Source organism: Anguilla anguilla, chromosome 8 (assembly GCF_013347855.1).
Source record: "Anguilla anguilla isolate fAngAng1 chromosome 8, fAngAng1.pri, whole genome shotgun sequence".
NCBI classification, from domain to species: Eukaryota; Metazoa; Chordata; class Actinopteri; order Anguilliformes; family Anguillidae; genus Anguilla; species Anguilla anguilla.
In genome coordinates this window covers 50841957-50864477 of record NC_049208.1, presented here as the reverse complement: position 1 = coordinate 50864477, position 22521 = coordinate 50841957, and the positions used below count along the sequence as shown (strand labels likewise).

Here is a 22521-nt window from a genome sequence, read left to right as displayed (position 1 = left end):
TTAGTTCACTTTATTTACGACGTTTACATTACATTACATTACAGGCATTTGGCAGACGCTCTTATCCAGAGCGACATACAACAAAGTGTATAACCAAACCAGGAACAAGTGTGTCGAAAACCCTAGAGAGTTCCAAGTACAGGGAACAACTGCATAGTTAAGCTTGGACCCTGTAGGTTAAACTGACCTAGTACTTAGTTAATGCACTCATCTTAAGTCAACTATGAAACAGCTACCTACAACCCTAAGCTTACAGTCCATTTAGAGATTACAGGGAGGTAGGGAGGGATGGGGAGAGGTGCAGCCTGAAGAGGTGAGTCTTCAGTTGTCGCTTGAAGTGGGTCAGTGTCTCAGCTGTTCTGACCTCCACGGGGAGGTCTATCCACCATCGTGGGGCCAGAACAGACAGGAGACGTGTTCAGGAAGCGCAGGTGCGAAGAGGGGGAGGTGCCAGACGTCCTGAGGTAGCGGAACGGAGGGGTCTGGCTGGTATGTAGGGTTTGAAGATCTTGTGGAGGTATGCTGGGGCTGATCCCTTGACTGCCTGGTATGCTAGGACCAATGTTTTACATTTTATGCAAACGTTTACAGTGAGACAGATGCTGTTCTTCATTTTCAAAAAATAGTTTATTTGTTTCCATGGAGGACCACATTGGGAATAAGTCAGAAATGATTTCATGAGATGTCCTCTGGGCTCAAATATGCCATACGTTATATTTCGTGCAATTTATGTTTTTTTTTTTATCACAAATCCAACAGAAACCACATAATTGGACATGTTTTAGTAAAAATTTTCTTGTAAATTACAAGCACTACAAGTTCCAGTAATGCACTTCTACTGCTGTTACTGTATAAACGAGCATGATTGTGATAATGTTTTGTGTTCATTGTTTTATATCCTATGTCTATATTAATAACAGATTTTGAGTGTTTTATGTCTACTGTAGATGTAAAAATGAATCCTCACTGAGATCAATATAGTCTTATTTGTTATACAAAATAATGAAAATGTATATTCTAAAAAAAATTATTATTTTGCCCTCCGAAAGGACATATCTTTCACACCTCTTGCATGGTGACTTGTCCAACATTGATACAATAAACTGATAGAAATGATAATGTTGTAATTTAGTTTACACTATACAGCATACTGAGAAACACTGGGTTAGAAACAGGGAAAAAGGTTTGGGGTAGGCAGACCTGTTATTTTTTATGACAGATGTATAACCTTCAAGACTTTTTGACCGGTGGAAACAGGCGAGGCTGGAAAAGTAACAGACGCATGGTGTTCTTAAGCGTTTTCTCACTTTGTTGCGGCATGGTCTGGACGGGCAATTAGCCAGATCATGAGTGTGCCTTTGTGACTCATGGCTGTGTCTAGGGTTAGTGAATAGGGTACCATAAAATCTACAAGGCAAGCATTGTAAAACACATGGCAAAGTCGTTTAAGCTTTTATTCAACTTGTTTTTGATATCAAGAATTCAATTTTAACTAGTTATAATTCAAATGCTTGATATCAAGAATTCAATTTTAACTAGTTACGATTTTAAATGCTTGATATCAAGAATTCAATTTTAACAAGAAATAATTTGAATTCCTAATGTCAACAATTCCATTTTAACTTGTTAAAATAAGTACTCTTGATATCAAGAATTGAATTTCAAATAGTTCTAATGTTAATGAGCTTCATTGACATGTATCAGTACAGGCAGAGTAATATCCTTAAAGGACCAAGCACCAAAATAAGAAAAACACAGAAAAAATATTCCACAATGTCCTCTGGAGAATGAAACAATCTGCAAGAAATTGTGGAGTTGCTTTATGATTATACCTTTGGCCCATAATTATAACTTTCACATGCCGAGCTGTACATGCAAACAGCCTGCGTGCTCTCAGAGTTGCATTTACGTCTTTCCTTTCTACTCCTGATATTGAGAATTGAATTTTAACTAGTTAAAAATGTTATTCTTGATATCAGCAATTGAATATTAACTAGTTAAAATTTAAATGTCCCATTTTCAAGAATACTAATTTTAACTAGTTGAATTTCAATTCTTGATATCAAGAACCCTAATTTTAACTAGTTGAATTTCAATTCTTGATATCAAGAATACTAATTTTAACTAGGATGGTACGGTGATGCAGTGGGTAGCACTGTTGCCTCACAGCAAGAAGTCCCGGTCTGGGCCTTTCTGTATGGAGTTCTCCCCGTGTCCACATGGGTTTCCTCTGTGTACTCCAGTTTCCTCCTACAGTCCAAAGACATGCAGGTAGACTAATTGGGGACTCTAAATTGCCCATAGGCATGAGTGTGTGGGTGAATGGTGAGAGTGTCCTGCTATAGATTGCTGGCATGTCCAGGGTGTATTCCTGCCTCTCGCTCAATGCACACTGGGATAGGCTCCAGCACCCCCTGTAACCCTGCCCAGGATAAGCAGGTATAGATGATGGATGGATGGATGGATGGATGGATGGATGGATAATTTTAACTAGTTAAAATTCAATTCCTTTTATCAAGAATTTCAATTTTAATTAGTTCAAATGTAATACTTGATTTCAAAAATACGTATTATAACTAATTTAAATTTAATTCTTGATATCAAAAAAGAGTTGAATAAAACTTTAAATGGCTTGCCATAAAAAGACCTTTTTCCACTTTCCAAATGCACACCATCTACCAGCTACCACTTTTCATCCTCTAATAAACTCCACTGTTCATGATTCTGCCTACCAATGTGTAAAATTGTATCAGAGGATGATTTATCTCAAGACTAAACATTTCTGGCATGACCTGATTTTCCTCAATTCTGAAATGTTTGATATCGAGAGACCTAATAGAATGACGTTTTTATTTTATTTCTGCTGAATACTGCTTTATACAGCTTAACTAACATGAGGATTTGATGCAAAATAAATATCATCTTAATTTTGGAAGGATTTAGACTATTGAATCAGATAGAGATAGATAGACAGACAGACAGACAGACAGACAGACAGACAGATAGATAGATAGATCTGATGTAATATTCAGATAAAAGTCATGTTTACTGGCTGTAATGCCGAGAGTAAACTTCACTCTGGCAGTTGATAATGATATCACACTGAGATTAAGTCATACCTCCGGGTTGTTGTGTACAGAACACACAGACTCCTCTCCTCTTTCTGCAGATGGGAACGGTGGCACCCCCTGCAGGTGCAGCCTGGCCCTGCTAGCTGTACTCTGCCTCGCTCTGCTGGTTGGTCTTACTGCTCTGGGGATCCTGTGTGAGTGTCACCAGCATCCCCCTAGTCACCTTCTTACCAGAGTAACCCTCCTCTGAGCCACTACTATAACACTTAACAACAACATCAATAATAATAATAATAATAATAATAATAATAATAATAATAATTCTCATTACAGATGGTATCACACAATTTAAGTTTCATTAGATGACAACATTAAGTTTTGGAGCCAAACAACGGTAAATATAAATCTTCTAATTCAAATTTCCACCATTTCTTAAATCTGCCTTCCTGCCACAGACGTTCAGAAAAGCAACCGATCGGATGCCCTGGAGGAGGAGAACAGGGAACTCTCCATCTCTCTGTCTTCTGCGGAGCAGAGGCTAGCAGGTCAGTCTGAAACCGCAGACTTGTGGCTGAACGCACACACGTGAAGAAGCACACATACGCCTAACAAAGGGTGACAGGTAGAGGAGGGATCACAGGTTTGAAGCTTCCATGACCTCCTGACCTCCTTGCATTTTGCCCCAAGCTGCCAACATTTGATCACTGACTTTGCAAACTTGTTTTCATAAGCAGTTCACTGTTCTTTGCTAATATGAGTGTGAGTGCACAAAGATTCTCTCTTCTCTCCTGCATCAGACATTAAGAGCAACTTGGAGGAGCTGCAAGTCAAGCATCTGTGGAAAATTATTTCCCATTACAATGGTGAGTTTTTATGAGAAATCAGAATCATTTTTGTGCCATCATGTTAATTGAGCTCTGATGTGTATGACGAAAAAATTTATGTGATTTATGTGTTACTTTTATTAAAGTAACATTAGAAATGTAGCAAATGATTTTACGCTGCTCAGAAGTATGTACTCACAAATGGTCATTATAGCCAGCAGCCTGGTCAGTACATAATTGGGAGAATTGCTGGGAAAAGGTTACAGTGGTGTTGATAATGGTGTGCCAGTAGACATTGGGGTCTGTGTTTCCTCTTGACGAAGTGGAGACTACTTGTGGGCAGGGGGAAGTTTTTACTGGGGAACAGGGGTGCCACCAGGGATTTTGGCTCCCTGAAAAGATTTCACACTGGGCCAGAAAATCCTGTACTCAAATATTTTTTGAGGCCTCCTATTAGTCAAGGCCTCATTTATTTGAACGTGATACTATACCCTAATGGTGTACCCTTATGCATTCAGATTTTTGTTTTTTTGCACTTTTTGGTGGGAAGTCTTGTAGGCTTATAGACAGAATTTGCTTCATGTGTTTGTGGTAACATAGGGGAGAGTTCTACGCTTAGTTTTTTGTTTGTTTTTTTTTTTTTTGTTAATTACTTTATTAACTTTGTGGAGGTTACACCATAGCATTTTTATTTCTATATATTTTTCGTAATAAATTACTTAAACTATGTTTCCTTTTAAATATTTCATTCTTTTTGGTTTATTTAAACCCATATTCACCAGTCTTAATGACATAATCGCACCTGAGATACATACATTTTAACCTTTCGGTGGCATGTTTTATGTTGTGTTGTATTAAAGGTTGTCTGCAACACAGAATCTTGCATTAATCCGCATGACCAGCTAAGCGTTACTGAGAAAGTTTTTGGCCTGAAAGGAATATTACTGACAGAATCTTTGTTTCTAGCCTTTCGCTACTAAGCTTTTTTTTTCTCCAGAGTTCCAGAACGTTCTTTCTCCGGATAATGGGCCTCAGCTAGCACCTTTTTTGTGTGGGCACTCTAAATGCAAAAAAAAGGTTAAAATTTTTTCAACTATTCAGAAAGGCACTGCACCCTTTTGGGAACTGAAAAGCTTAGAGGAAATGCCCTGACACAGGAAACAGATGAACATCGCTGTAAACCCGGACACCACATTTGTTTATCGCAGCAAGCAGAGGTTATCTTTATTTAAAGTAATAATCTCGAAGATTTTCATTAAAATAAATGTCTGTTAAGTCACTATCTATCGCTGAATTAGGTAACACAATGGTGATTGAGCCTATTATTATATTAATTAATATTATTATAATACTAATAATTTATGATTAAAGAACTGGGTGTCTGTGGTGACATTCCCGGGAAAAAAATCACAAGCGCCACCCCCCCCCCCCCCCCCTCCCCCTCCCCCTCCTCTGATGTGTATTCATTTAAGGAAATGACCATTTGGCCCTCTGCATCCTGTTATGCGCGGGAGCGGGCGGTTTGCATCCTGTTATGGTCGGGAGCGGGCGGTTTGTACAAAATATATATTCTAATTTATTACGGAAAACAATCAATCAATACAAAATAATACCGTACATTTATTCGGTATTTAAAGTACATCCCTCGGATTGGACCAGATGCGACCTTGTGCTTGTGGTTCTGTAACCCCTCCCCGACCCACTCAACATCCACTGATACACAGCGGTACTTCATTATCCACCGAGGCGTAACGCTGCATTGCCGAGGTAAAATGAGAAGTGGGAGAGTATTAATCAAGCACAAACATGTGACCGTAATGTTAACATATCAAACGTTAAAACATGTTCGGTAACTTCGCGTGATGATGCATTTCAAGAGGTATATCCTAATGAGATAAATTTGTGTATATAGTTAGCCGTAGTAGTAGCTCGCCTACGATTTAACCTCGTTACGAGACGGCTACGGTGTGAATAACTGATGGAATGATTTAGCTGCAGTAACTCGAACGCCACAGAGACTCCCTGTTCTAACATTGAATCGCGCACACTCTGTTGGAGCAAAATATCAGGAGCAATGGCCGTACCTCCGCCCCGCAAAACTTCCGCACCATGCATTTTGCACATTGTGCATTTATTATTTTGACATTAGCCACTAAGGAGCTTCATGTAATAATTTAGCTAAACCTCTAGTTACAAAGGCCTACATTCCAAGATAATTTTTCAATTGAATACTTTTTTCATTAGCCCTATATGATATGTGCCTATATAGGCTGATTCAATTATTTAATTATTAAATACAAATGGAAATCATGAACAGAAACTTGTTACAAAATATAAATTATTTCCATTTTCATTAAATAATTAAAATGCAATTCACTTATAGTTATCAGTTTGTATAAGCACACATATCATATAATGAAATATTAATCATGAAAAAAATGGGTTTAAGCAGGTGTACTCAAACTTTTGACTTGCAAGTATATCATAATATGGCCCAGTGCAGTGCAAGTGATATTTTAGAATCAGTTCAAATTATACTCTTTTGCCTGATCACTTCTACAGTCAAAACTAGAATTATGAAGCTAGACTTGTGTGTGTGTGTGTGTGTGTGTCTCTTGCAGACTGTCGTGTGCAAAGCAAAGTGGTGCGAAAGCATGTGAACTAAGCATTACTCTGACTGTTGTGGTACTCAGAATATTTTCCCAAGGTTGGCAGGTCTGCCTTAGTTTCGTTCTCCTGCAGAGACATTTACTTTGTGTTGGGATATTCTCCCGTAGGAGCTGAGTCTTCTTTTCGCTATCCCCCTCCTTAAAGTCTCTTTCTGAGACCGAGTGGTTATTCCACTATGGTGGGTAAATCAAAGAAACCGCTTTTGAAATTGAATTCACTGTAGTTGCATGTGGTCGTTACTACTTCCCCACCCTCACAGGGGGTGCTTGGTAAATGCACGACCAGCGCGACAATGGTGGCGCTGCGAAACTCCATATTCGACATAGTTGTCCTGAATCGTCTACTAATAAAGGTAAGAACACCAAGTTTGTGTTTTCAGCTCATAATTTGGTTGCAGGACCACAGAATATCTGAATTGAGCAATCTAGGCACGCCGGCGTGCCGACCACTAGGGGCTTTGCGCTAAGAACTTAAAGGGGAATTTCACTTTGTAACACTTCTGGGCTCATTTTCACACCTACCCGGAGTTTTGTGTGCGTCCCAGACGGTTTTTAGGTTGCTTGCTTCAATATTTAGATATTTGTAGATTTGACTGAAATTGTCCTAATTAATTTGTCGCCCTTCATGAGAATATCAGTCATGAGAAGCAGGGACGTGTGTTTACCAGGGCTGGCCCATGCCTTTATGTGGCCCTAAGCAGAATGTGATTTGGGGGCCCCCCACCGCCACAGCGCCGCCTATTTTATTGACTTTTGTCAGCGCTTGATCGTTTGCACACCTACTGTAAATCTAACACAGCCATTATCAATTTTATTAGTTGTAGCTGTGTTGAACATCATACCAATGTCAGCATGGCATGTTTTTACCCTTCTATGGTTTTTAATCTTAAAAGGTAGCAAACTCACAAGAGTTGTCTGGTGTTAATTTGCACTTTAATATTCAAAGTGATACAGTACTAAGTAGCATACTGAACGTGGTGCACTGAAAAGTAAAAAAATAAACCAGCAGACAATGCATTTACTGTAAACAAGTTAACCACTTTAATTGCTTTTGGTTTAAAAAATATGCAACGTGCAAAAGTGCAGAAAACAATCAACTACAATTAAAATTAAATAACTTGGATAAACAGTACCTCCCTCAGTAAAGTTTCCTTCTTATATAAAAACTAACTAGCTAGCTAACGTTAGCTAACAATATAGCCTAGCTAGTGTAACGAGCCATTTCTTTTATGACAATGGAGAGATGCGAACAACAATACAAGGTCCAGGCAATCAGTTTAGTAAATATACAAAAGAATTTATTATTATAAGATGGCAGCTTGGTACACACACACACACACACAATACGCGGGTCAAGGTGGCTTATTAAATTATTCCTCCTCTTTGCCTCAACTATGGGCCTTGTTGAGCAGCTAGGGGTGGGGACTGGCCGTTAACCCTGGCCAAAGGGCTAAGCTGTACCCTGAGCAATAAAATGCTAAAATAAGGGTATTGCTAATACAGGTATTAAGCTAAAACATCATAATACTAGATTAAAAACAGAAGAGAGAAATCTGAGCGACTTGAGGCAGGTAACGCAGAACACTTATCTGTGCATTCCGAGGAATTCGGTGTCCGTGCAAGTCTATGATCTTTGCAACCCCTTTTCACAAACGGCAGAGCCCCTAGCCTTATTCAGTTTTAGCGCACACACACCTCACCTCACAAAAGAGTCCCTCTTTTATTAGTTCAGTCCTGTTGTCTTGTAGGGCAATTAGTCCAGTCAGGTGCACTCAATTAGGTGTCCATCCAGGTGCGCTAAAATCGGCTATGTGGGCGTGACCTATGGTCAATACAGCCATATTGAAAAAAGTGATCTTTTGGATTGCAATTTCTTCTGAAAATTTTAATGCCTCAAAATGTTGACATTTGATTATTTGACCGATGATGTCCTGCTGTATGTCTCCCCCTAACTGTGAAACTATTTATGTGCAGTTTTCAAATAAACCCACTCCAAAAGATAACTTTTTTCAATATGTATGTAGGCTGTATTGACATGCAAACAAAGTCTGTAGTGGGATTGTTTGAAAATGCTATAGTAAAACTGCACGCATTTGGGCTAGGATGTAGAACAGGACCCCTTCAGCGAGTAACAAGTGTGCGAATTTTCTGAACTTTTAATTTTGGAGACATATTTCAATACAAAAATTCCCTTTTTTTCAATTGACCTCTATTGGATTACATGGAAAGTTTGAAGTAGGATTATTAAAAAATGCTACAGTAAAATTTCACAGAAATGGGGTAGGCTGTAGACCAGGACCTCTTCTGCCAGGAGCAAGTGTCAGAATTTTGTTAACTTGTACATTTGGAGAGAAATTCTTATCCAAACTTTCATATTTTTCAATTGGCGTCTATTGGATTGCATGCAAAGTTTGAAGTAGGATTATTAAAAAATGCTACAGTAAAATTTCACAGAAATGGGGTAGGCTGTAGACCAGGACCCCTTCTGCCAGGAGCAAGTGTCAGAATTTTGTTAACTTGTACATTTAGAGAGAAATTCTTATCCAAACTTTCATATTTTTCAATTGGCGTCTATTGGATTACATGGAAAGTTTGAGGTGGGATTATTAAGAAATGCAATAGTAAAATTTCACAGAACTGGGGTAGGATGTAGACCACTTCAGGAGCCCTTCTGTCATAATTAAATGTCAAATTTCCAGACTTTTAACTTTTTACTTGAATTAGGCTAAATGATGTGCCTTGCATATTGGCAACATGTCTGCTGGTGTCTGAGAACACCGAGGCTGTCTTCTACTGCTAATGACACCAGGACATTTCAGCCTTGATTGTTTGATGACTTCACCTCCAGTATGTTGAAGTGCCCGTTGCCTGAGAGTGGGGCCATGAGCTTGCAAGACCAAGGAATAATAACTACCATCAATATACTGTTACCATTTGACAAGCTGGAGGCATTGAATGTCTTCTGACCTTTGCATATAAAAACACTTTGAAAGGGTAACGGTTGGTTAAGAAAGATCCATCTCTGTGTCTGCTGTGCCACATCAACAGCAGTTTACATATTACTATTCATGAAAGTATGGAAGGATCTCAATGTCTTCTAGTGCACTTAGTGCCGCTACTACACTGGGAGCTGAAAAAACCAAAGGAAGTATGCCAAATTGAGTTGTATCCTGTATCTTGGACCGGTGCTGAGCAGAACACACCCTTATGTTTGAAGGGTTCTACTGTCAAAATGACACCCTTTTACAGGAGAGATACTTTTTAAACTTTTGTGGTGTGCACACTTGTGTATTTTGGGGTTGAGCTTTTGTGCTATTCTAGATACTGCCCTTATGTCTGTTACACACATCTTCAGCAGTTGGGATTCTACTAAGAGAAGAATTCGCTGACTGACTTGTTTACTGTTTTCCTATTGGTGAATTAGTTGTGATCATGCATGTTTGTTTGGTTTTGACCTTTTATGTGATTGGCTGCGCAGTTTGGTTTGTTACATTGTTGTAAATTGATGTCTGGGCTGGAATGGTTACAAAAGAAAACAAAACGATTAGAGATCCTCCTTGGTGAGGGTTGGAGCCAGGGAGAGTTGGGAGAAGGACGGAGAAGGTTGGTGAGACTTAACGACGGGCAAATGCGCAGCCGAATGTCTACAATTCAGAGGACAGACTGTGCTCGTACCCTGGAGAGAACCTACCAGGAGATCGACTCTGGCGTTTCTCAAAGGATTGTTTCCAATGCTGGAATCTCCAAGTTCTTCCTCGCCAAATTCTCTGGAGAACTGTGTAGGCAGCCGTGAGTACGATGACCACAGGTGCCCCAAGGCCACGGAGAAGCGTGCCAAAAGGTTTAATTTTATTGCCCATTTGTGTACGTTTTTTATTTTGTGAATGTGTTTAGATGTATATGGATTAGGGAAGTATTTTGTTCATTGGTTACGAAGGCTATGTGAAGTAGAACAATTTCTTTTAAAACTTACTTATGGATTACCTGGTTTGTGGGTTTTGTGATTTATATGGGGACTCGTGTATATTGTTTTAATTTCACCAAAGTTAACTACGTGGTAACTTATGGTTATAGGGTAGCTCATAGCAAATTCAAAGTCTACATTGCTAGTGAAGTTTAGATGTCGCTGTCTCGTTTCCATCCAGGAAAGAATTAAATTTAAATACTAGATGAGAATTTGTTCTTTACCTCTGCTGGTACAAATTAGATTGATTAGACATGATTTGGAAAGGCACACACCTGTATATGTAAGGTCCCACAGCTGACAGTGCATGTCAGAGCAAAAACCAAGCCATAAAGTTGAAGGAATTGTCTGTAGACCTCCAAGACAGGATTGAATTGATGTACAGATCTGCGGAAGGGTGCAGAAAAATTTCTGCAGCATTGAAGGTCCCGAAGAACAGTGGTTCCTGTTCTTGTCAGTTCTTGTTTGATGTTTGACTGCCCCTTTCAGCAGTGTTGCCAGCGATATCAGTGACAAAAGTTCCATCAAAGATTCAAATCTTGCAATGTACAACTTACTGTAACAAACTTTTAAGAAATAAAAACAGATGCAGTAACAAAATTTTAGTGATACAATTCAAGTATGCTCTATTTCTAACAATGTTCAGTCAAAGGCAAAAAAAGCCTGTTCTTTCTTTCCGTGATGGTCTGAATTAAGCAAGTAAATCCACCAGCCTGTTAATGTATTCAACTTATGGGCTGTTCCTAGTAGCCAGCAAGTGCCCATAGATTTTTTTGAAACAGGCATTTGTTACTGTTGCTATAGTTGCGCATGTTATTTATATGTTTTCCCACTGCTGTGATGTGATCTAATTAATTTAATAAATGAATGTAAACTTCCACTTTTTTTCCAGTTTTTTGTGATTTTCATCAACTTTGTATTTCATTAAAACCGATCATGTCACAGCTGTTCTCAACCTGGGTGTCACTGAATGAGTGATGAAGCAGGGGTTACTATGTTGATTGAAATCCTACCTCACTGAGAAATTGCATAAAGCAGATACAGGATTATACTTTTGAAAAATGTGTCAATTTCAAATTTCAATCTGTATCATATGGAAAGGGCAAAATATCTTATCATAACCTCCAAGGTATTTCATGACTTCCGTGGTGTGGACATGTTTAGAAATAATTGAAAAACTATAGCTTAAAGGCATACTATGCAGGATTTTTAGCCTTGCTGTGGTCCTGTGTTTACAATCGAAGAAGTCTCCTCTGTCTTCAACCTCGCCCACCCACTTCGAGTACCCTACCTAACATAGCAAGCTGAATAGCTAGAGGTAACATTACTTACAGGTCCAGGAGAAACCAAGTGAACTCTGTGCTGCTTTTTGTCCCCTTGGCAAACTTCAGCTGATGCCACTGAGGAAAAGCTATTCCAAGGTTAACTCTAGTCCTTGAATGAACCCTGTCAGTTTGTCTTTTTGCTTCCCTGTATCTGGGTTTCTTCAGCTAGCTAGCAACAAACTCTCTACTAAAATCAGTTCCCAAAGCATAGGATCTGTAGCCACACCCACTCCTCCCCACACAGAACAGAGTGGCACACCCAAAAACATCCTGAACACATTTTAGAATAACAAGTACAGGTAAAGGTCCACAAATTCAGTAAAATTGCGTGAAGACAAAGATTGCTGGTGCATCATAGATATGCGTTAGCATGGTTATTTTTACAATATTTTCAAGGTATTTAAATGCCTTTTTCAACATTTGAACGCCTCTATCTGAGCTTTTGTCAGACACTGAACACCAGCAAGGTCTTGGTCATTTTTTTATTGGCAGTCCTAGCCCATTGAGGTCACACCACTTAGTCTCACCTCTTCTTTGCCTGGGTTTTATGGCGACTACAGCGTGACTATTTGTGATCAACCTTTTTACACAGTTTCTAAACTTATAGTTCTCAAACCTCTCCAATTCATAGTAGCCGTGGAACTCGAGATTACAATTATACTATATTGTTTTTTCTTAATTCATATATGTTAATTACGATTTCTCCTTGTTACTGATTAACACTACAAGCATTGTATCAAATGTTTGTGTACTCATTTTTTCACCATTGTAGAGTAACGCTTTGCATTTAATATTTGTAGTGTTATATTTATCTGTACAAGTTGTTTCTATTTGTGATTGCTTTCAGGTTTTTTAATGTTCTTTAATTCTTCAGAAAAAAATCTAAATATAAAGGATTTCTGTGACATGTCTTGTTTACTCAGAATGCAATAAGAGGAAAGTGGACCTTGCCTTCCTGTTTGATGGGTCAGAAAGCCTGACAGCAGACGATTTTAAGAAGAACAAAGACTTCATTGCTGACATGATGAAGACACTTTCAAATACCTCTACACAGGTCTACACACTTGCACTATATTATGTGTACACCATACACGGCAGCCACTTCATTGACATAATTTGCTAAAAAATATGTCAATGAAGTGGCTGCACCTGCAGATTTGCTTCTTCAGGTGCACATGAAGTGCTTTCTTTGACTCATTCACACCTGACTGCATGTAAACTGCATTGTGATAAAAGCAGCAGTTGATGTCACATGCATTAGAGCACACACACATTAGTAGCAAGTAGCACGATCTTGAAGAAAAATATTTTCTATTGATATCTCCAGCATTCAAACCTTACAGTCATAAAGGTCACACAGTCAACCACACACTGGAATGTGATGCTGATTGCCAAATTTTACTTTACTAATGGACCAACTGAAATTAGCAGATGATGTGTAGCTTGAAATATGAGAACAATCAATCTGGATAATATGGAGTGATGGAGAAAGTGCATGGACCTTGTGGAATAATGTGGAATAATTGTCATGTGGAATAATTGTCATTAAATTGTTATTTCATGAGAAGCTTCTTTTAAATGTTTCAGTTTGCAGCAATGCAGTTTTCGAAGAGGTCCCGCACTGTTTTCACCTTTAAAGACTACCAGGAAAAGAAGGCATTGGATCTCTTAGAAAAGGAACAACACATGAAGGACCTCACCAACACATATGGTGCAATGAACAATGTTCTGTGAGTCACTTTTTTCTTAGATGGCTAAAATCAATGTGTATCAGTGTTGTTTATGCTGAATAGATATTGTGATAACCTTAGTCCTGGGGCCTCATTTATAACACTTTACGAAGGTTCTACACCAGAAGGTGAAGCATGCACAGAAGAAGAAAAGTGCATACGGTCAAAAATATCCTGATTTATAAAACCGTCTGTTCAATCACCTCCATGCAATTTTCTCTTTAAAAATCACAATCAAATTGAAGTTTTTAGTACATGCATGGGCCTTGTATCCTGCCTTGTTAACCATAAAAGGTTAATGGACAGCCCATTGTGAATATGGACATGCATATACAGTCAATCAGCTTGTCATTCCAATAAAATGTCAGGGAGAATGGAAATTCTCTGACATTTCACAGCAACACAAAGAGCAACTTCACGGAGTGTGAAATGGAGATGGTTGTTACGGAGGAAGAGGTCAGATGTACCATACTGTTCAGTGGAAATAGTTCTGGCATATCTATCAATGACACGGTAACAGCATCATTGGAGAACAAGTGCCAAATAGGCAGTTGTGCCCCCCTCCCCCAATTTCAAAGGTTAGTCTACCATAACCAGGAATTTATAATAATTGTTGCGATGAATTGAGTCGTGACACTTACCAGCCCGTGATGAGACATTATTCAAAATCCAATACAACATCATACAATAAGATAGTTGCAAAAATGAGAGACAGATACATTCACACAAAGCATGCAGATATTATATCCATGTAAATATCTCCCCAACCCCTTACCATCAAATTAAAATCACATTGTTGGACCTAACATTTTGCATTTGAATGGATTCTGTGATAAAACATTCACATGAAGCACATACATTGTATAAAATTTCTTATGTTTCAGAAACGATATTTTGAGCAGCACAACAGCTGGTGCCATTCCAGGTGCTACAAAGGTTCTAGTCATCATCACAGATGGAAATCCATCTGACAAGGATTGGACAAAGGTCATCAAAACTATGGATGACAGGCATATCACCCGTTATGTTATTGGGGTAAGATATGTGTAAGAATTGTTTTTCTGATACGTGAAATTACCATATCCAAGAGCGACTTACAAGATATGTATCAGAAAATTGCAATATTGAAAATATCACAACACCGCGTGTTTTTGTTCTTCAGTTGGTCTCATTGCGTCTTTTTGCTCAAAAACAGATAGGCGAACTTTTAACTTCATACACACAATGGACGTTGTACCATCAAATTACATTGTGTGGTATACACTGGAAACTCCTAAATTATTTCTTGCGTGCATTGTTCTCCGATAACATTCTGAAATAAATATATTAAATGATTTTGCTACCATTCTCAGACTGTTCTGCTGCTGTTTATATCTGGAGACATGTGCATTCTGGTCCTGACCCTGACAGTTCTCCAGTTTGTAATAATGATTGAAGTTTTATGGAATTCTGCACTCATAAAAACCTTGGTTTTATTACACTGAAATTCCACAAGTTTACTACCAAAACTGGATTAGCTAAAGGTAAGAGGAGAGAGAGAGGCTGTGCGACCAGTGCACAAGTAAATAGGTAGAGGCAGAGATTCATTTCTTTTACATTGCACATATTATTATCAAGAAAGGGAGGAATTCCTTAAAATGTACAATGTAAACATTGTTTTCCCCAACATCCAAAGTATGAGTGACTTCAAAATTATCTATAATATTAGCAGAACGGCCTATAAGCCCCACAAACAGCTAAACATGTAGCCACATGCCACAAGGTAATGGACATAAAGCGAACACTCTGCATTAAATGTATTGAAAAATGTATTATTTACTGTTAATTGTTTTTTTACATTGTGAACATGTTTTTTAATATTATTGTTTTTGTTGTTGTTATTATTATTATTATTATAGTGCTGTGGGTCATACTTGTTGCATGTTGTATATGTGGTTTCCAGGTTTCTGTGTATTGTATGTGTTGCTTTGGAAATATGACTTGTTGTCCTGCCAATAAAGCACATTGAAATTGAGAGAGAGGGAGAGGGAATAATTCAGTCTCTTATTTGGCAGGTTGGGAATGTCGCCCGGGAGACACTGACAGCCCTGTCATCACATCTCCCCAACAAGAATACTACCTTCCCCATAAATGACTACGATGGACTGAAGGGAGTCTTGGATAGTCTACAGAAACAGATCTACAACATTGAAGGTATTGTCATATTAAGTATCCACCCATGGAATACACTGGTTATTACTTAATTTTTTGTCTTTATGTTTGTGTTTATTCTAATCAACAGTTAAATACTTGGCAAGACACATTTCTAAGCTGTCTGCAGTTCCAGAAGTCATGTAACACGAAACTTGTAAACTTGGCTCTAAAGACTTAGGACTTGCCTTCCAGTAGCCTACATTCTCAGGGCTTTTATAGAACTAATGTAATTATTAATTTCTGTTGTGTGGACCTCTGTAGTGTGGATCTAGGCTTGTGCTAAGATAAGGGGTGGGACCATTTACTTGAGTAAACACTCGCCAGCAGATTCATCATCATTCAGAAAAAAAAAACTGTAAAAGCGTTTAAAAAAAAAATTGCCAGGTTAAAGTGTTCATTACCTATGTGTTGCATGACTGGCCTACAGATCTTTATTGTGTTTTAAAATGTCACTATGTTAATTGTTCAAAACAAGCTTGTGTCTTATGAGAGCATTTTTGCATCACCTAGCTTTATGCATTTGACACTTGTCAGGATTAATACAATGGCAAATCACAGCATAAAGAAAAGCCACATATTCTCTCACGCATATGTATTCTCAATTGTCACATTCTCTTTTGTTTGTTTTGGTTTGGAACCACTGGCAAGTGTAAGAGATGGTTAACATCATTTAGTGTATTTATTTTCCCCCATGCCTCAAATTCCATTATTGTTGTAGTGAGGTTTATTCATATGAATGGAGTTTCAACAACCAATCAGAATTTGGTACGTCAGTAGAGCCCAATTTAATGAAATAACATTGGTCAGAGAGCCAAAGTTCCTGTGTATAGTTAAACATTGTTACATTTCCCCTGTTGGTTCTGAGGGTGATGACGTAAGTCGTCAGCCTTTGGAAACAAGTCATTATACACAGTTTATAAGACACGTTATCCAGGCACTTAATTCAACCACATTATTTAACACTAACATCAAGGGTAGAGTAAGTAAAATCAGGTAATCAGGTATTGCAAGTTTTATGCTATTGTACGGCAGTTCAAAGAAGTCTGCTTCTTATCAGACCCTCAGGGGAAAACAGACTGCTTACTGTGCTGACAGGGAGTCAGAAAGTGTGATGAAGAGACAATTCTCAGTTGAATAACGTCCGATTGGATCAATATTATGTGAACTTTTCCATAACACAATGTAATCATGTTTGTAATGTTGGAAAACTGATGTCATGGGAAACAAGTTGATGTCTTTAGTGGTGGGGTGCTGACTAAATATCTTGATACCTATGGGCCAGCACCCAGCCAGATGCAAAGGTTAACCTCTGCGTGATGCTGACAGAGGTAGTGCAAGCAGGATCATTGATCTATACTGTTTTGCCATGATTGTGTCTTTATTTGATGACTTGATGACTTGGTGTTTTGCTTTGATCGTTTTTGTATATAAGGAGGGAAGTGCAATGGTTTGGGTAGACTTGTCAACATGGTCTCCTGCGTGTGTAAGCCATTTACGCATATAGCCATTTCACCACTCACATTTTGCACCATTGTATGTTGTCATTATTACTAATAATAAACTGCATTCATTTGAAACCTTTCACTCTTACCACAGCACATATAGCAGTTGTAAGGTCCTAGCATACACATAGAACTTAAGATATCTGCACCTCGTAGTCACTCGCCCATATACTGGTGTGGCAGCAGGACACACAATTGTATTTATGCTGGCTACACAGGCCAAAGACATATCCGCATCTACCAAGTTAGACAGCGTTTCGTATAAAGACACACAACTGGCAGACAGCAGTCTCCTCCATCTATGCATGACTGTTAACACAGAGGAAAGGTTAAAACATTATTTTTAGATAACTGAGATAACATTAAATGAATCCCGTTCCAGTAGCAGCAGGTCAAACTACACACATTCCTTACACCACTCAGATACTTCCGCTGTTTGGTTTGCAGAGGGGTTTCTTATAGTTGGTGACCTCGATGCACTGTTTGGTGTATGTGAGGGGGTCTCTAACACTATTCTTTAGTTTGAAGTACATTATTTTCCAATAACGGGACAAATTAATCTCCCTAGCTCTGTCTTGCTTTTTAAAATGTTGCGGTCTCGCAGTGTAGACATAGCGTCTCTCCAAGGCCCTCTGAACCCGGGTTTGAACGCCAGCTACCTTTATGATAGTTTCGCCGTCACTTGTCACCTAGTCCTAGCCAATATTAAAATTCTGGGTTTCAGGTCAGAATGGTCTCACGGCATGTTATCCCGGCTAGCTAGCTAGCTAACTAACTATTGAATTGGATTCAAAACAGCGGTTACTACAAACGCAATCGTTTACAAAGATACGGAGTCCAGTAGCCATGACTGAAATGCGGAACGCCTATTCTACAGGCAACATCCAGGTACTCATAAACCTGTGAGTTGAGTGTGAGGTCTCACAGTGAGAGGCTTTAACACTCCCTGGCTTTTTTTTAACCAGGAGAGGGTGATCCAGTTATTGAAAAGCTATGCAGAATCACGTAAAATAGAGGCATGAGTTTTGTTTTTTGTTCCATTATTGTACTAACCCCTGCATACAAAGTTTTCCTGCAGATTTTAATCAGTATTTCCCTACTGACACTAGTACTGACTTAATGGGCTTAACCTTAACGTGCAGAAATAATAGAAAATAATATAAAAAAATGTTTGTTTTTTATTTTCTTTCTACTTCTGTGCAGATTGACAGCACTGTCATCGTGCTGATGGATGATGCAACTCTGGCAAATTACATCCCCTCCTACAGAGACCAAATTGCCGTCTTCAATTTCAGCAAAAGTCTCCTCTCAAAATGATTAGATGGATTACATCAGTTTTGGTGCTCACAACAATTTCTGCAATGCCGGATTTGGATGACTTAATCAGACTATACTTCAGACTTTCTTTCAGTAACAAAGAAATACTTGCAATTTTAGCACATAACAATGATAAAGAGGCTATATGAAACTATCGGCTAAACATATTTTACTTTTTTTTACCATCAAAATGAAATTGTGTGTTTCATGTATTGTATGCATTATGTAGAATGTTTCATGCAGGGACCGCTTTTAGTTAGCGCTTTAGTTGAGATCTCTTGTAAAGCCTCTTTAACGGTAAAAAGGTTAAATGTTACTTTTAACATTGAAATGTTAGTTTAAAAAATTGACCCATTCTGGTTATGCTCTTTATCGACCTGCCTATCTGGTTATGACATTTAACCATGTCATTATTGGTATTACTAAGAAAATGTATTTTTATATTAATTTTTAATGTGAACTAAATGTTACTTCTTCCACCACATTTGTATTCACGTCTTCAGTTGAATGTTGATCTAATGTTGATCAAACTCCTTATCCATATGGGTAAAAAGTGATGGGGTAAATAAGGTTTAAAATGCAGTTGTTCAAGAATGTTACGGACAGAAGTGTGTGGACAATTTACATGAGTGAAATGCACACTGCATTGCATGGGCATTCTGAGAATACAGTAGGGCTCTGAAATTACAAATAACAACTGACTCATTTAAAGGTGCAGTAAATAATTTCACCAGTACCAGGTGCCAACTAGCCACCATTATACAGAGGTAGGGGTTTACCTAGAAAGAACAGAAGGAAAAATATGAAACCTGAAACGGTTCTACTGAAATAGTAAATGCACATCGGTCATTTTGAACACTCTTAACAAAGACTTGGGGCAGTAATACAAAAACTTGTTCTTGAAAAGAGGGAAAGAGAAATACGACATGAAAATGATGTTGCTGAGGCAGGGTCAAATATTTTTGAAGAATACATGGAATATCAAGGCCTACCATTTTTATTTATACATTTTTGACAAAATGAAATAACTTACAATACCAAGGTGGGTTGTTTTTTACCATCTCATGTTTAAGAAAGTCCTTTCACTGCTTAAGAGCTTTAGAACCCAACTTATTCCTCAATTTTCCTTACTAGATTTAGTACTTAATACATTCATTTGTCCCCATTTTTTTGCAGCAGAATATTTCTTTAAAAAACAAACATTTCGCTGATTACCTTTTATTCAAATGTAGCTACAATTGAGCTATTTTTATAAGGGGTCTTGTGTTGTAGTTTTCTTCTTTCAAACTTCACCTCAAACTGCATGTTTTCCTTTGTATTTAGTAAAAACTGGATTTGTACCATTGATCAAATATGCTGCTGTATTTCCTCTCTTAACATGATGTACAGATCAGCTGCAGCAAGTGGACCTGCTGGAGCATCCCATCCAATCGGCTCCATCAGTAGACAACACAGTTCAAAAACGGTTTGATCGCACGGAAACTGGCCTTTGGGAGCACACTCTTCTCACACAAAGTAACCTCCTCCATGGCAATAGGTTTGAGTCTATCTTCAGCACTGTGCAACTCTGGGAATGAGTACATCACAACTGGTCGACCCGACGCCGCGTCATTACTTGATCTTGGTCTGATTTTGTGTGAATTCCATGTGTTGACGACTTCATCAAGGTCATCCTGCATAAAAAGCAACACAGTAAATACAGAGCCCCCGCCAAGGCGTAACTTGGCGGGATGGCATACCTGCCATCCCAATTACAGACGTGTCAAATAGGTCTTGTACTATGTAACTGCTGCCTGTCTAAATTGAGGCCTAGTTTGCTGCTTTGTCCATGTATGCCTCCATCAGCTAAGTCAATAGTGAACAGACACAGCACGCATTTTCGTTAACGTCAACAATAATCAGCAATAAGACACTTATTACTATCTTTGTTGCTGTGTGTTTATTTTATGAAACCGTGCCAGGTGTATGTAGTAACCGTTTTATTTCCGGTTATACAACGGCTTGGTTGAACTCCATTCTGATTGGCCCAAAGGGTGGGCATTATTTCTCAGTAAAGGGACACCTCAGGCCTTTTAACAATTCTAAAATCAATGCGCTACAAAATCCAGCATTCTAAGCAGTTAAAACAGCAACATTATTCTTTCGGTTTTGCATTGTTGTTACGTCCCCTCCGTTTTGCAATGTCTAATTTCGCAATGGCAACGTTGAATCACGGTTCTAGTTACTGGCTTCATTTAGGAATGCCAACCATCTCGCAAAATACGGAATCGCCCCTTATTTTGACAGTAGAATAGGCGTTCCGTTTTTAAGTCATGGCTACTGGACGCATTTTCATCCGCATCTTTGTAAACAATTGCGTTTGTAGTAAACGCTGTTTTGAATATAATGCATTAGTTAGTTAGCTAGCTAGTTAGCCGGGATAACAAGCATGCCGTGAGACCATTCTGACCTAAAACCCAGATAATATTGGCTAGGACTAGGTCACCTAGTAGGTGACAAGTGACGGCGAAACTATCATAAAGTTAGCTGGCGTTCAAACCCGGTTTCAGAGGGTCTTGGAAAGACGCTATGTCTACACTGCGAGACCGCAACATTTTAAAAAGCAAGACAGAGCTAGGGAGATTAATTTGTCCCGTTATTGGAAAATAATGTAGGCTACGTCGTGGCCGGTTAAGCGACCCTCGGCTTCTCCTCGGGCGCATCACCACCCACGTCGTACATTATTTTTCAATAACGGGACAGCACGTAATGGTTTATTCCTTACATAATTGATACCTCGTTGGGCATTACTCTTACCTGGCTACTTAGCCAAGATTCTCCAGGCATTGTACTCTTAACCACTAACCTCTACACTACTGTTACATGCACAACGTTAGTTTGCAGTAGCTAATGTTAATGTTAGCTAACAAACGTGCTACGAACGTTAGCTAACCCGTGTCTGCATTTCACATCCTTCATATCTGTAGACTTTTCTTTGTTTTTACAAACACCAGGCATCAAACCAACACACATTTCTATTTTTTATTCAACTTTTCTCTTCTTTTAATGAAATGGCTTCCTCAGGGACCACTCGAACACGCAAAAACTCGCTTAAATCCGACATTTTCGGTTCCCCTCGTGCATGACACAGGGTGACTCGTTCACTTAAAATTGGTTCCTTACAGGTACCCATAATTCTGAGATTAAAGTCAGAATTCTGACTTTAAATTCAGAACTCAAAAAAAATGTTCACATGTGGCCCTAATCCTCTTCCGTAAATATATGACCGCAAAGCCAGGCAAAAAATAAAATAAAATAAACAGAGGCGTAGAAAACGCACCACTAGAGGGCGCCAGACACTCGTCACAGGCGTCATGTCCCTTCAGCATGTAGGTGACCTCATTTTACACCTTTAGCTGTACATGACCCAAGAAGTTTGGACATACAGTTTTGGGCAGATTTGAAATTTAAAAAAAAAAACATACAGTAACTTTCATAAAGGAGCAAAAGGATTTATACATAACTGCCAACATAAGACTGTACCACAGGACACATCAGGGAGTCCACAATTACATTAATTACTTAATTACTATGGATAATACAAACAGTACCCACAGCACAAAATCTTCGGACACAACAAATGCTAGAAATACAAATGATACAAGAGACACTTATGGAAACATCCAGAATTACATAACATGAGTTTAACAGACTTTCTCATCCAGAGCGACGCACAGGCACACAATACAAATGGCACACTGGCAAAATAGCTCAGAAAAAAACCAATTTAAATGTGCTTAAAATGCATACATTTTAAGCACATACATTTTTTAAAACATACACTAGTTTTAATTGGAAAGCACAGCTTTAGAAAAATGACCACTGCACTGACAAAAAATGCTTAGCCTGCTGATGTACTCATGGACATATATAAATATAAATTTTAA

The 22521-nt window shown here is 38.5% G+C and overlaps 1 protein-coding gene across 1 annotated transcript in view; it reads left to right on the top strand.

The window, feature by feature from the left end:
* LOC118233748 overlaps positions 1 to 19379 on the top strand; it is a 67170-nt gene extending 47791 nt beyond the window's left edge. Inside the window, exons 12-19 of the mRNA XM_035429651.1 lie at positions 3170 to 3265; positions 3527 to 3616; positions 3869 to 3934; positions 12777 to 12907; positions 13441 to 13583; positions 14468 to 14618; positions 15638 to 15776; positions 18482 to 19379. Coding sequence (XP_035285542.1) covers positions 3170 to 3265; positions 3527 to 3616; positions 3869 to 3934; positions 12777 to 12907; positions 13441 to 13583; positions 14468 to 14618; positions 15638 to 15776; positions 18482 to 18486 — 821 coding nt within the window. The 3' untranslated portion in view covers positions 18487 to 19379. The remainder of the gene's footprint in view (positions 1 to 3169; positions 3266 to 3526; positions 3617 to 3868; positions 3935 to 12776; positions 12908 to 13440; positions 13584 to 14467; positions 14619 to 15637; positions 15777 to 18481) is intronic.
* The last annotated feature ends 3142 nt before the right edge of the window (positions 19380 to 22521 follow it).